This window comes from Protopterus annectens, chromosome 4.part0, assembly GCF_019279795.1.
Source record: "Protopterus annectens isolate FY-2018-M chromosome 4.part0, PAN1.0, whole genome shotgun sequence".
Lineage (NCBI taxonomy): Eukaryota > Metazoa > Chordata > Ceratodontiformes > Protopteridae > Protopterus > Protopterus annectens.
The window spans coordinates 1,583,192,429-1,583,206,034 of record NC_056733.1 but is presented as its reverse complement, the minus strand read 5'-3'; the positions used below and the strand labels follow the sequence as shown (position 1 = coordinate 1,583,206,034).

The 13,606-nt window shown below is 51.2% G+C and overlaps 1 protein-coding gene across 1 annotated transcript in view; it reads right to left on the bottom strand.

The window, feature by feature from the left end:
• CLINT1 (clathrin interactor 1) overlaps positions 1-13,606 on the bottom strand; it is a 1,421,335-nt gene that overhangs the window by 1,172,487 nt on the left and 235,242 nt on the right. The window contains exon 2 of the mRNA XM_044069360.1: positions 9,892-9,996. Within this exon, the coding sequence (XP_043925295.1) occupies positions 9,892-9,996 (105 nt within the window). The remainder of the gene's footprint in view (positions 1-9,891; positions 9,997-13,606) is intronic.

Below are 13,606 nucleotides of genomic sequence, written 5' to 3'. Positions count from 1 at the left end.
TAACCTCTGGATATAATCTGGAGTACCCAGCAGTCCGATGTAATGGACTCCCATGCCGCTAGGTGCTCCGAGAAACGTCCCCCGACTGCCTCCAGAGTGGAGCAGTCGGGCAACCCCTCAGGGTTGCTGCGTGGGCCGTTCAGAGAAAGGTTCCCTGGACCCAAAGTTCCTGGGAGCCCCTCTGCCTCTAGGGCGGCGTCCTCCCTGTCTTCCTCTGCCGCGGAAGGACTGGTTGTCCTGAGCGGGTTGGGAGTGCTGCGACTTCCGGAACCACATCTTCTTCTGGCCCTTTTGGTTCCTAGAGTAGGACCTCTGGGGCACAGAGAAGTGGACTCCGACGGCAGACAGCATCTTCCCGTCCTTCTCGCTCTGAACCAAGGTGTCGCGAACTGTCTTGCCAAAAAGGGCAGAACCATCAAAGGGGGCGTTCGCGAATGACGCCTTGAAGGGCTCTGTAAAATCGCAGTGGCGGAGCCAGGCCTGCCGTCGTGTGACTAGGCTCACTCCTGCAGCTCTAGCGGCTCCCTCGGTAGCGTGGGAAAGTAACCGCATAGAGGTGTTGGTCACAGAACGAAGAGTGGCCATACGGGTGGAGTGCATAAGTTTGTCCTCCTCCGACATGGACTCTGGGGGGGATGCAGCGTATTCCTTGATAAGATCGCGCTGCATCCTAATGACATGTGCCAAATAGTTCAGCGCCCTCACTGAGAAGGTCGCTGAGCTAAACATTCGCTTTCCCAAACGGTCCATCATCCGAGACTCCTTGCTCAGGGGACTGACTGAGGGACTCTCCTGGGTGAGTTCCCTCTTGGTGGCTGCTGCCGACAACATGGCATCTACCGGGGGTCCCTTGCTCCAGTGGTCACGGTCAGCAGGGGGGCTAAGGAGGATCCTATCGGGCCTCTTGGGGATTGGCTCCACGGTGTCCGGTTCCTTCCACGCCCTGGTGGTAAGAAGGTCCACCAGGGGGTCGGCAGGAGGGGACACCCAAGAGGTAGACGGGCCCGCTTCAAATGCCTCCAAGAACACGAACTCGTCCGAGGAAGACTTTGGGGCAGACCACCCACCTCTGATCCGTAACATTTCCATGATGTCTCCAAAGGAGACATCCTCAGGGGGTGATCTTGGGGAGCCTTCCCCTTCCTCCAAGTCAGTGTCTTCAGTTAAAGACTCGGGGGAGTCTATGTGCCTCCTCTTACACGTATGTTTGCAAGGTGCTTCCTTGGGGGGGCTGTCCAAGGAGCCCTCACCAGCAATGTCCAGATCCAAGGGGACTGCTTGGGGCAGTGAAGCGGGCTGTCCCAGTGGCCGGGTGATGGAAGCCTGGCCCAGAGCAGATGGAGTGCGGGAAGGAGCCGAAGCAAGGGCCGGGGGTCTGGATGCCCTCAACAGAGCCCTCTCCACCACATCAAAAGCCGAGGGGGAGCCAGCCTCGACAATAGGATCCGAAAGTCGGCTCCCCCTCGGATCCGATGAGTGGATCGGAGCCGGCGCCGAGCCCCTCGGATCCGAGGAAACAGTGCGCTCTGACAGGGACGGCACCGAAGGCACACCGAGTCCTTCGGATCCGAAGTTCGGGCCAAGGCTCCGAGAGGTCGGATCCCACAAACTCGAGGGCAGGGTCGGATCCGAAGTACTCAGTACTGTCGGCGCCGACCCACCCCCGGCTCCGAGCGCTCCGAACCCGGGTAGCGGATTGGAGAAGGAGCTATGGGCTTGAAAAATGGGGTCGAGCTCCCCCCCAGAGGGGGGGAGAGGCAGGAGCACTCCCATCTGCATCTAGGCCTGGATGAACCTTCGCATCATCCGGTCCAGATCAGCATCGGAGAGGCTGTAGGTAGACCTCGACGAGGCTACCGAGGTAGGCCTTGAGTGCCGCCTTGATAGCCTCGAAGGGGGTCGGGTCTCCTCATCCTCAGGCTCCGGTGAAAAACAAGGAGACCGGAGCCGAGGAGGAGGAGAGCCAGCAGCCAGAGAGGCCGGAGGAGAAGCCCGCTTAGCCGGCGGGGCCGAGACGGAGGTCTCGGCCCGCCGCTTGTGGTGTTTCTCTCTCCGGTCCTTCTTCCTGGCTTCCCTCTCCTCCGAACCCTTAGAGGGAGTTTGAATCCCGGGAGGAGGAGGGGGAGCATGCAAGGCAGGAACTGCCGGAGCAGTAACCACCAAGGGGGGGGGGGGGGACCGAAGCCGAATCCGGGGGCAAGAGTCCCGCCAAGACCAGCCTCGACCTCCGCTCCTTCAATGCCCTGGGGTTGAACCCTGCACAGATTGAACACCCAGAAGTGAGGTGTTCAACCCCAAGGCATCGAACGCACCGAGTGTGGCCATCAGCAGGGGATAGCTTATGGCCACACTCAGAGCATTTAGAGAAAATAGGCTTTGGGGCTTCTGACATACTGCTGTTTTTTTTTTTTTTTTTTTAAACAAAACAAAAAGTAAAGTAAAGTACAAAAAACTACACACTCACACAAGGCCCCAAAGACAACTTACACACACTACTATGCACCAGCGAGGGGAGGGTAAAAAAGTAAAGTAAATTAAGCCCAAAAAGATAAAATATATAGGAAACCTAAAACATTCACACAAATATTAAATTTAAACTAACAAAAATCTATTTTTCACAAGAAAAATCACTTAGCTCAGGAAAATCCAGCTGTCACCATGCGCGGCAAACTAGATCTGAGGTCATGTAGGGAGAGCAGGGCATTATGGGTGAGGGGAGGAGCTAGAAGCTCGGATCCATAGCTGGATAAACCATGCCGGTTTGGATCCGATATCGGATCCATACCCACAGGTTGCTGACAAATGAATTCTCCTACTTCAGATCTATGGGTTAAACTCAATACCAAGAAATGCATTATAGTATCACAGGTAACTACATCATCAATAAAACACCCTTAAAAGTTGATTCAGGGATCTGAGAAGTCATGTAGATAGTAATTAGAAGTTATGTACTCACCATAACGTTCCATCTGAGTAGGTGTATTCATTTGTCTGCAACCTGTGGGTTATGGATCCGATATCGGATCCGAACCGGCATAGTTTCCAGCTATGGATCCAAGCTCTCAGCTCCTCCCCTCACCCATAATGCCCTGCTCTACCCTCATGACCTCAGATCGAGTTTGCCAAAGCAACAATACCCTCAAAAGGGTAACAAGTAATATGCAGGAAACTGAAAGGCCAGGGGGATAGGAGGGCGGGATGGTTGCAGACAAATGAATACACCTACTCAGATGGAACGTTATGGTGAGTACATAACTTCTAAATCTGAAGTAGGATATTCATTTGTCTGCAACCTGTGGGACAGAGTCCCCAGCTACCTGAATCTTGGGCGCCATCATGGAAGGATATTCGAGCACCATGGAGCCAAAGGATGCTCTACCCCTGGATGCAAGATCCAACTTATAGTGAGAAATAAATGTATGAGATGAAGCCCATGTAGCTGCTGCACAAATATCATCCAGAGGAATCCTAGCCTTGAAGGCTGCTGAGGTAGATACTGACCGGGTTGAATGGGCATGAACACCCTCCGGTCTTGGGCCTTCCTGACGCTTGATAAGCCAATAAAATGCACTGTGAAATCCAGCGGACAGAGAAACTTTGGAAATTGGCTTGCCCAAATTGAATTTTGCAAAGGAAATAAACAGCTGGTCGGATTGCCTATGACCAGCTGTCCTGTTGAGATAAAATCTTAGTTGCCTGTGAACATCTAGTGAGTGTAGCCTATATTCACCTTTGTTTTCATACTTAGGGAAGAAAACAGGGAGGTTAATGGATTGATTGATGTTTGCTTCAGAAGCGATTTTAGGAAGGAAGGACGGGTTGGTCCTGAGGGAGACACGGTCCGGATAAAAAACCAAGTAAGGAGGTCTAGCTGATAAAGCTTGAAGTTCAGAAACTCTCTTGGCTGATGTAATGGCTACCAAAAAGGCTGTCTTGTAAGACAAGAATTTGAGGTCCACTGTAGCCGCTGGCTCGAAAGGGGGAGCGGTCAAGGCCTGTAGGACCAAAGAAAGGTCCCAAGGAGGAACTGCTTGCTTTATAGGGGCCTGAGAAGGAAAGTACCTTTAAGAAAAGTTTTGCACAATTTGGCTGACATAAGAGGATTAGACTCTTGACCAATGTGATAGTGAGAAATTGCCGCCAGTTGAACTTTGACTGTGGAACTGCTGGCACCATCATTAAAGAGAGAGGTTAGAAAATCAAGCACTACGGGAGAGGAACCGTGAAGGGATCTAGGCCTTGCCTCCGCCCACACAGAGAAACGTTTCCATTTGCTTCGTAAACCTTTCTAGTGGATGGTTTATGAGCCGCCACCAAAATAGCCTTTACCGTGAAGAGATACCGAGTCCTTATCAAGAGTGGAACTGGTGCAGCCAAGCGGTCAGCTTCAGGCTGTCCTGGTTCGGAGAAGGAATGCAGGATGGATGGGATATCAGATCCGAATAGGATCTAGAATCCAAGGAGGATTCACCGAGTGAGACCTTAGGAAGGGGAACCAGATCTGTCGAGGCCAGAACGGAGCAATGAGAATCATTCTGCAACCCACCCGAGAGGCTTTCTGAAGAACTTGCAGCATCAGAGGCAAGGGTGGATAGGCATACAGAAGACCGGGTGGCCAAGCATGCACCAGAGCGGCCCTTGGGGTACCTCCGGGAGGAGGTATCAGAGCGAAAAAACTGTCGCACTTGGTGTTTGAGGGAGAGGGAAAAGATCGCATGAAGGGGTTCCCCACCGTGCGAATATGCGTTCGCTACTTGACAATTGAGAGACCACTCGTAAGGGGTCAGAATGGTGCGACTGAGCTTGTCCGCTAGGATGTTGGACCGACCGAATGTGCGTTGCTATGAGAAAGCGATTGGTGGAGATTGCCCATTCCCAAACTCTCATGGCCTCTCGACAAAGAGGGTAAGACCTTGTTCCCCCTTGCTTGTTGATGTACCAGACAACAGACATATTGTCCGATTGAATCGCAATTGTTCCCAAGGGAAGAAAGTCCTGAAGTGCTAGCAACGCTAAGAGCACTGCTCTCATCTCTAGAACATTGATATGCAGTAAGGTCTCTGAATCGCTCCACGTGCCTTGGACTGTCCGGCCCAAAAGTGCCCCCCACCCGAGGCGGAGGCGTCCGTGGTCACCGTGGCGAGAGGGGAGAAGCACAAAAGGGCGACCCTCGTGGAGATCCGGGAGTGGAGCCACCACAAGAGGGACCGCTTGCAAGCCTTGCTGATCGCTATGGGATGATACATGGGGAGAGCAAGGTATGACCACTGTACTAAGAGCGTCCACTGTAGAATGCATATTGAGCCTGGCAAGAGGAAGAAGTGCTATCGAAGCCATGGACCCTAGAGCCCCCAGGACCAACTCCGCTGGAACAGAACATGAATGGAGAATCGCCCGCACCTGGAGCTGCAGATTTAGAACTCTGTCCGCAGTGAGGAAGGCTCAGAACTCCTTGTGTCTAGTCTGGCCCCTATGAAATCTAAGAGCTGAGTGGGTGCCAGGTTGGACTGTTTTGTATTTATTGTGATGCCCAGAAATGGAGCAAGATGGAGAAAGGAGTCTCGCCGAGAGAAGTAGATGCCTTGTTGGGGCGTAAGGAGCCAGTCGTCCAGGTAGGGAAAGACCTGCACCCCTGAAGCCTCAGGTGGGCCGCTACCACTGCTAGTACTTTGGTAAACACCCTGGGGCTGTGGTGAGACCAAAGGGAAGGACCCGAACTGGTAGTGACTGGCTCCCAGCCGGAAGCGGAGAAACCTCCTGGAGCGTCTGTCCATTAGGATGTGGTAGTACGCGTCCTTGAGATCTATCGAGCACATCCAGTGGCATTCTCCCAGAAGGGGGAGAATAGATTGTAGAGTGACCATTCGGAATTTTTCTTTGGGGACTGCCAGATTCAGGAGAGAGAGGTCTAGGATTGGTCTTAGTTCCCCCGTCTTTTTTGGCACTAAAAAGAATCTGGAGTAGAACCCTGATCCGATCTGGTCTGGGGGAACGGGCTGGATGGCTCTTTTCTCTAGCAGATGGCCAATTTCTGCTAAAGCGGCCTCCCTTTGACCGGGTGGTACGTCTGGGAGGGACTTCATCTTTGGAAGGTGAAGGAAAGGAATGCGATATCCCCTGGATATGATTTGGGGAACCCGGCGGTCCGATGTTATGGACTCCCATGCCGCTAGGTGCCCCGAAAAACGTCCCCCGACTGCCTCCAGAGTAGAGCAGTCGGGCAACCCCTCAGGGCTGCTGCGCGGGCCGTTCAGAGAAAGGTTCCCTGGACCCGAAGTTTCTGGGAGCCCCTCTGCCTCTAGGGCGGCGTCCTCCCTGTCCTCCTCTGCCACGGAAGGACTGGTTGTCCGGAGCAGGCTGGGACTGCTGCGACTTCCGAACCACATCTTCTTCTGACCCTTTTGGTTCCTAGAATAGGGCCTCTGGGGTGCAGAGAAGCGGATTCCGACGGCAGACAGCGTCTTCCCGTCCTTCTCGCTCTGGGTCAACGTCTCGCGAACGGTCTTGCCAAACAGAGCAGAACCATCAAAGGGGCGTTGCAAACGACGCCTTGAAGGGCTCAGAAAAATCGAGTGGCGGAGCCAGGCCTGACGCCTAGTGACCAGTCCTGTCCTCGCAGCTCTAGCGCCCTCCGTAGCATGGGAGAGTAGCCGCATAGAAGTATTTGTGACTGACCTAAGAGTGGCCATTTTGGTGGAGTGCAGAGCTCTGTCCTCCTCCGAAATGGACTCAGGGGGGGATGCAGCGTACTCCTTAATAAGGTCTCGCTGCATCCGAATAACATGTGCCAAATAGTTCAGCCCTTACCGAAAAGGTCGCCGAACTGAACATCCACTTCCCCAAGCGGTCCATCATCCGAGACTCCTTGCTCGGTGGGTGGACTGAGGGACTCTCCTGAGCCAGTTCCCTCTTTGTGGCCGCCATCAACATGGCATCTACAGGAGGCCCCTTACTCCAATGGGTCCTGTCAGAAGGCGGGCTAAGGATTTTATCAGGTCTTTTGGGAATTGGCTCCACGGTGTCCGGTTCCTTCCACGCCCTGGTGGTAATAAGGTCCACCAGGGGGTCGGCAGGGGGGGACACCCAAGAGGTAGACGGGCCCGCTTCAATGCCTCCAAGAACACGGACTCGTCCGAGGAAGACTTGGGGCAGACCACCCCCTGATACGGAGCATTTCCATGATGTCTCCGGGGAGACATCCTCGGGGTGACCGTGGGAGCCTTCCCTTCCTCCAAGTCCGTGTCTTCAGTGAGAGACTCAGGGAGTCAATGTGCCTCCTTTTGCGTATGCTTGCGAGGAGCCTCCTCTGGGGGCTGTCAGAGGAGTCCTCGCAGCAGCAATTTGCTCCATAGGAGCAACTTGGGGCACAGAAACGGGCTGTCCCAGGGGCCGGATGGTGGAAGCCTGGCCCAGTGCAGAGGGAGCGGACGGAGCCGAAGCAAGTGCCGGGGTCCGGAAACCCTCAACAGAGCCCTCTCCACTACATCAAAAGCCGAAGGGAGCCGACCTCGACCAAAGGATCCGACAATCGGCTCCCCTCGATCCGAAGAGTGGATCGGAGCCGGCGCGGCACTCGGATCCGGCGACAGTGCGCCCGACACAGACGGCGCCGAAGGAGCACTGATCCCCGGATCCGGCTCGGATCCAGGCTCCGAGATCGGGTCCGACGCACTTTCGAGGGCATGGTCGGATCCGGCACCCAGTACTATCGGCTCCGACCTCCCCGGCCCGGCTGCTCGGCTCCAGCTGCTCCGAACCCGGAAGCGGGTCGGAGAAGGAGCAATAGGCTTGAAAAGGGTGTTGAGCTCCCGAGGGGAGGCAAGAGCACTCCCATCTGCATCTGGGCCTGGATGAACCTTCGCATCATCCGTCCAGATCAGCATCCGAAAGGCTATGGGTAGATCTCGACGAGGCTACCGAGGTAGGCCTGGAATGCCTCCTCGATAGCCTCGCTGAGATCGGGTCTCCTCCTCCTCAGGACCCGTGAGAAGCACACAGGTGACCGGAGCCGAGAAGGAGGAGACCGCTCAACAGTGAAGCCGGGAGAAGCCGCTTGGCTGGCGGGCCGAAACAGAGGTCTCGCCCGCCGCTAGGTGCTTCTCCCTCCGTCCTTTTAGATGCATCCCTCTCCTGTCCTGAAGCGGGAGTTTGAGTCCCAGGAGCAGGAGGCGTGCTACCGGGGGAACAGCTGCAGCCGCAGGAGTCCCCGAAGCGGGGGTCGGAGCCGAGTCCGGCGGTAAAAGACCCGCCAAGACCAGCTTGGACCTCCGCTCCCTCAGTGCCCTGGGGTTGAACCCTGCACAAATGGAACAGCCAGATGTGAGGTGTTCAACCCCAAGACACTTAACACACCGAGTGTGGCCATCAGCCGGTGAGAGCTTATGGCCACACTCGGAGCATTTAGAGAAAATTGACTTAGGCTGGTCAGCCATAGTCAAAAATTAACCAAAAGTTACAGAAGTAACTTAAAACAATAAAGTATAAAAAGCACACAGGCCTCACACACACTCTACGTCCAGCGAGGGGAGGGAATAAAATATATTACTGTAAATAAAATTAAACTAAAAACAGTCAATAAAAATAGGAAACCTACAACTTTCACACAAAAAAGTTTAAAGAAAGCAAAAATATTCTATTTTAGTACAAGAAAATTCCACTTAGCTGAGAGCTATAGAAACCACATCCAGTTACCAGCGCGGCAAACAAGATCTGAGGTCATGAGGGTAGAGCAGGGCATTATGGGTGAGGGGAGGAGCTGAGAGCTTGGATCCATAGCTGGAAACTATGCCGGTTCGGATCCGATATCGGATCCATAACCCACAGGTTGCAGACAAATGAATATCCTACTTCAGATCCTAGCTTTCGACCATTTCCAACGTAGTAAGAAAAACCTTCTATGTTGATCAACTTATAAGCAAGGACAAGGCATCTAGGTCCAGATAGGCCATCATACCACTGTACCAGGCCCTCATTAGGCCAACAGAGAGTATAATGCCCCCTTTCGTATGTATCTGACCAGACACGTGCAGCAAAAGAAACCTCCACAAAGGTTCCCTACAAAAAGAATACAACGGGTAAACACAATGCCTTGCGCTGACTGCCTCATAGCCCCGTTTCTATGTGTTATACAAACTTTGAAGAGGTAATTTTGGCTGGCATACAAGGCATCCTTGGACCCCGTTTGATGAACCGTTTCCACATCCGTAACAAAAACAGCATCAGAACTACTAGATTAAAAGACAAAAATTTTGCTTGCGACATAAATAGGACATGTTGGGAGAGACAGATACGTTTCTCAGAGAATTACCATTCTCTAGAACAGGCTCCCCATGTATGTGAAGCAGAGTTCTTCCCTATCCCTATTTAAGTGCAACTTGGACCAATGGATAGGTAATCGGAAATTCACCTGTGGTCTGGCTCCAAAGTCTCTGATGGACAGAGGCAGTCAGTTACCTACATAAATCAAACTTGTGGGTCACATTTGGGCTGCACAGCTAGTCTTATAAGGACCCTAGTGGTCATTAGCCTATTATACACCTATGAACCTATAAATCCTAAAACACAAACTAGTTAGGACATCTATGGTTATAAAATGCAAAAATGGTTGTCAAATAACTCCCTCTGATACTTCTCTGTTCTCACCTAAGTTTTTGCCTCGGTTTCCCTGTTTTGGATTGTTGAGCCTTTGAGAGAGCAACAAGCACTTTAAATGCAGCTCTCATGATGGCCACACACATCAACACTTTTATATGTGTTCTCTGCAACTTCTATAACACATCATAACACATTATCTTAATTATTTTATCCAGATCATACATTATCTTAATTATTTTATTCTGATACCCATAATATTTTCATCCAATTCAAAATAAAGTGAGAAATATCACTTACTTTGCGATCTCCCCCATAAGCTGTCCTGAAGGTCCCCAAGGATCATCATTTGTAGCTTCTCTAACTTTGGATTCAATCTCTGAATAATTCATGACAACATTGGTGCTAAAAAAATGGGGGAAACAAGAAGGAAAAAAATATTAGCATCCTAGTTTAGAAGTGCATGAAAACTTGATAATAGCACAACTGAACTTCCTCAAACAACATGCTAGCTCTACCCTGGGAACAGAGCAAAATTCACCCTGGGACAGTTTATTTACTTTATTTTGTTTACTGGACTACAACACTGATAAAAAAGTACAGTTGTGTATACTTACCATAAATGTAGATGTTCGAGTGTTTTTACTGTTGCAGTCATCACATTTGGGTTATCCCTGCCAGGGTAGCCCTCAGTCGGCCCGAATACCAGAGGCTTAGTATTTCTGCTTAGTATATTCTGTGCAAGTTGCCGTCACTCCAGGACTGACGTCAGGTCATCAGTGGTACAACATAAGGCAGCAGACGCCATTACATCAGTTTTTCTTGCCCTGTTAGGAGCCCCCAAGAGAGAGCTATGTTATGGTGGAAGAACACTACCAGTACAAAATAAATACCAAAAATTCCTTGTAAGGAGAGAGAGACAGAGAGAGAGAGAGAGAGAGAGAGAGAGAGAGAGAAAGACAAGGGGGGTGGAGTGAGGGAAACCAGGACTGCAACAGTGAATACACTCGAACATCTACATTTATGGTAAGTGTACACAAATGTACTATGTTCTTCATGTTTCACTGTTGCAGTCATCACATTTGGGTTGATTCCCAAAGCTGAAAAAAGGGTGGAGCCAGTCAAGAAGACTGGGGGTTGGCTAGGATGCCCTGCATGACCACAGGGGAAAGCCTGCCCTGGATTTGGAGAAGATAGGCAGGTGGTAATGCTTGGTGAAGGTTTGAACAGATGTCTATGTTGCAGCCTCCAGGATGTCCCTGGTGGGGACTCCTCTGAGGAAAGCTGCAGAGGAGGAGGTTGCTCTGGTATAATGTGTCCTGTCCCCCTTGGTGGGAGGTTTTCCGTGCTGCTTATAGCCGAAATGGATGCAATGTGCTATCCATTTGGAAATGGTTTGTTTGGATATGGCCTTGCCCTCTGCTCCTGCAGCAAAGCTGGCTAATAATTGATCAGTCTTTCTAAATGATTTAGTCCTGTCTAGGTAGAATCTGAGCTGTCTGTGCACATCTAGAGAGTGCAGAATCCTTTCCCGCTTGCTTTGTGAGTTAGTGAAAAAGGTGGGTAAATGAATGGATTGTTTTAGAGCCACACTGGACACCACTTTTGGCATGAAAGATGGGGTAGTCCTGAAGGAGACCCTGTCAGCATGGAAAATGATGAAGGGCTCTACAGTCATAAGTACTTGTAGCTCGGATACTCTTCTAGGATACTCTTCTAGCAGAAGTGATGGCCAGAAGCAAGGCTGTCTTCCAAGAGAGAAACTTTAAATCTGAGAAACTTTAAATCTGCTGAAGCTGCTGGTTCAAAGTGGGGCAGTGTGAGCTTTTCCAACCCAAACTTTAGGTCCCAAGCTGGGGTAGGTGCTCTTCTGGATGGCCTCAAGTTGTTAGCCCCTCTTGGGAACTGTTTGATGAGAGGGTGGGAGAAAAGTGGTGGCTCTGTGCTGAAATGAGCAGAGATGGCAGAGGCACGAATTTTAATACAAGAGAAGGATAGACCCCTGTCTAGTAGGTCAGACAGGTAGTCCAGGATGAGAGGTAAGGAGGGCTGCGCCACTCCAGCTCCCTTAGCCTGGATCTAGGTGCAAAACCTTTTACACTTGTCAGCATAAGACTTTCTAGTGATAGGGCATCTGGCCTCACGTATCACATCTGGAACTGGTTTGCTTAGACTGGAAGCTTGTGAAGTGGTCAGGGAATAAGCTAGGCTGCCAAGTTGAGGGTCTGCAATTGGGGATGCATAAATTCCCCATTCCTCTTGGTCAGGAATGTTTGGATCTGTGGGAGATGCCATGGTGGCAGGGGTGACAGGTTGCACAGCAGTGGGTAACAGTGCTGGCATGGCCAGTCTGAGGCAATCAGGATTGCCCTTGGTTTTTCCTCCCTTATTTTGAGCAGTACCCTTGAAATGAGCGGTAGAGGGGGAAATGCATAGACCAAGAGGTTGACCCACTGGAAGGGTAGAGCATCCACTTTCCAGGCCTTGCTATGAAGTTCCCTGGTGCAGAATTTGCTAAGCTGATGATTGGAGTGGGAGGCAAAGAGGTCGACCTTCGGGGTGCCTCATTTCTGGGTTGCAAGGGTGAAGGTTCTTTGGTCTAGCTGCCACTCGTGTGGGTCCAGAAGATTTCTGCTTAAGTTGTCTGCCAGAGAGTTTAGAGAGCCTGGCAGGAATTGTGCTAACAGGTGTAGTTGCATGGCTGAGGCCGTGTGCCAAAGGGTCATGGCCAGCCTGCACAGAGGGTACGAGTGAGTCCCTCCCTGCTTGTTGACATACATCACAGTGGTTGTCTGTTTTGATCAGTAGAGGCCCTGGGAACAGTAGGGAACTGAAGGCTGTCAGAGCGTGCTGAACATCTCTTTTTGGTTGACATGCAGATGTATTCGATTTGGGCTTTATTGGCCCTGAATGCACCTGCCCGTCCAGGTGTGCACCCAGGCATAGTCTGATGTGTCTGTGGTGAGGGTCTGGGCAACTTGGGGCTGTGAAAAGGGAAGTCCCTTGTTGTGGCAGCATGCTGCTGCCCACCAAAGAAACTCTTTCCTTAAACAAGGTATCACCGGTATAAGAGTTTCCAGGTCTTGGGAGTGCTGACAACAAAGGCTTGGTACCACTGTAGTTTCCTCATATGCAGTCTGGCATATGGAATGAGTAGAATGCAAGAAGCCATGAACCCCAGAGCATGCAGGATTTTACTTGTGGATAACTGGGATCTGGTGGCTAGTTGAGAGAAGTAGGCTGTCAGGTAGGTTTGTTTTTCTGGTTTAAGGAATGCCATATGGAATGCTGTGTCCAGGCTTGCTCCCAGGAATAAATTTTTTTGCGCAGGTACTAGTCTGGATTTCTTTTCATTGATAGTATACCCCTGGGAGGTCAGTTGGTCCTTTACAAAGGTCAGGTGCTTTAGCAGCTTTTCCTAACTGTCTGCCTGAATCAGGCAGTCTTCTAAGTAGGGGTAAATTTGAATACTTCTTTGTCTGCAAAAAGCAATGGCAGGAGCCAGACATTTTGTGAAAACTCTGGGAGCAGTGGATAAGTTAAAGGGAAGCGCAGAGAACTGAAAGTGCAGTGATCCTGCCCTGAAAGGTAGGCTTGACTCTCTGCTTGGGATGTGTAGGTAGGCCAATTTTAGGTCTAGGGTGGCTAACCAAGCATCCTTGGACAGCATGCATAGGTAGGGGTTGCTGGAGGGTGAGCATTTTGAATTTTTGTATCACCAGAAAGGTGTTTAGAATGGACAGATCGAGGATGCGGCACCATGTGCCCTCTTTTCTGGGTACCAGGAAGAATCTGGAGTAGAAACCTTGGCCTATCTGTTCTGCAAGAACATGCTCTACTGATCTCATAGAGAGCAGTGAAAGGACTTGCTTTTTGGCCTCTGCCGACTGGTTTGAGGGATGATCTGGGAACCCTTTTGGGGTCGGTAGAGTGTGGAAATAAAATTTGTATTCCTTGGACACTATATTGAAAACCCAGCGGTCACTGGTAATGGTGGCCCAGGTGCTTGCGAGAG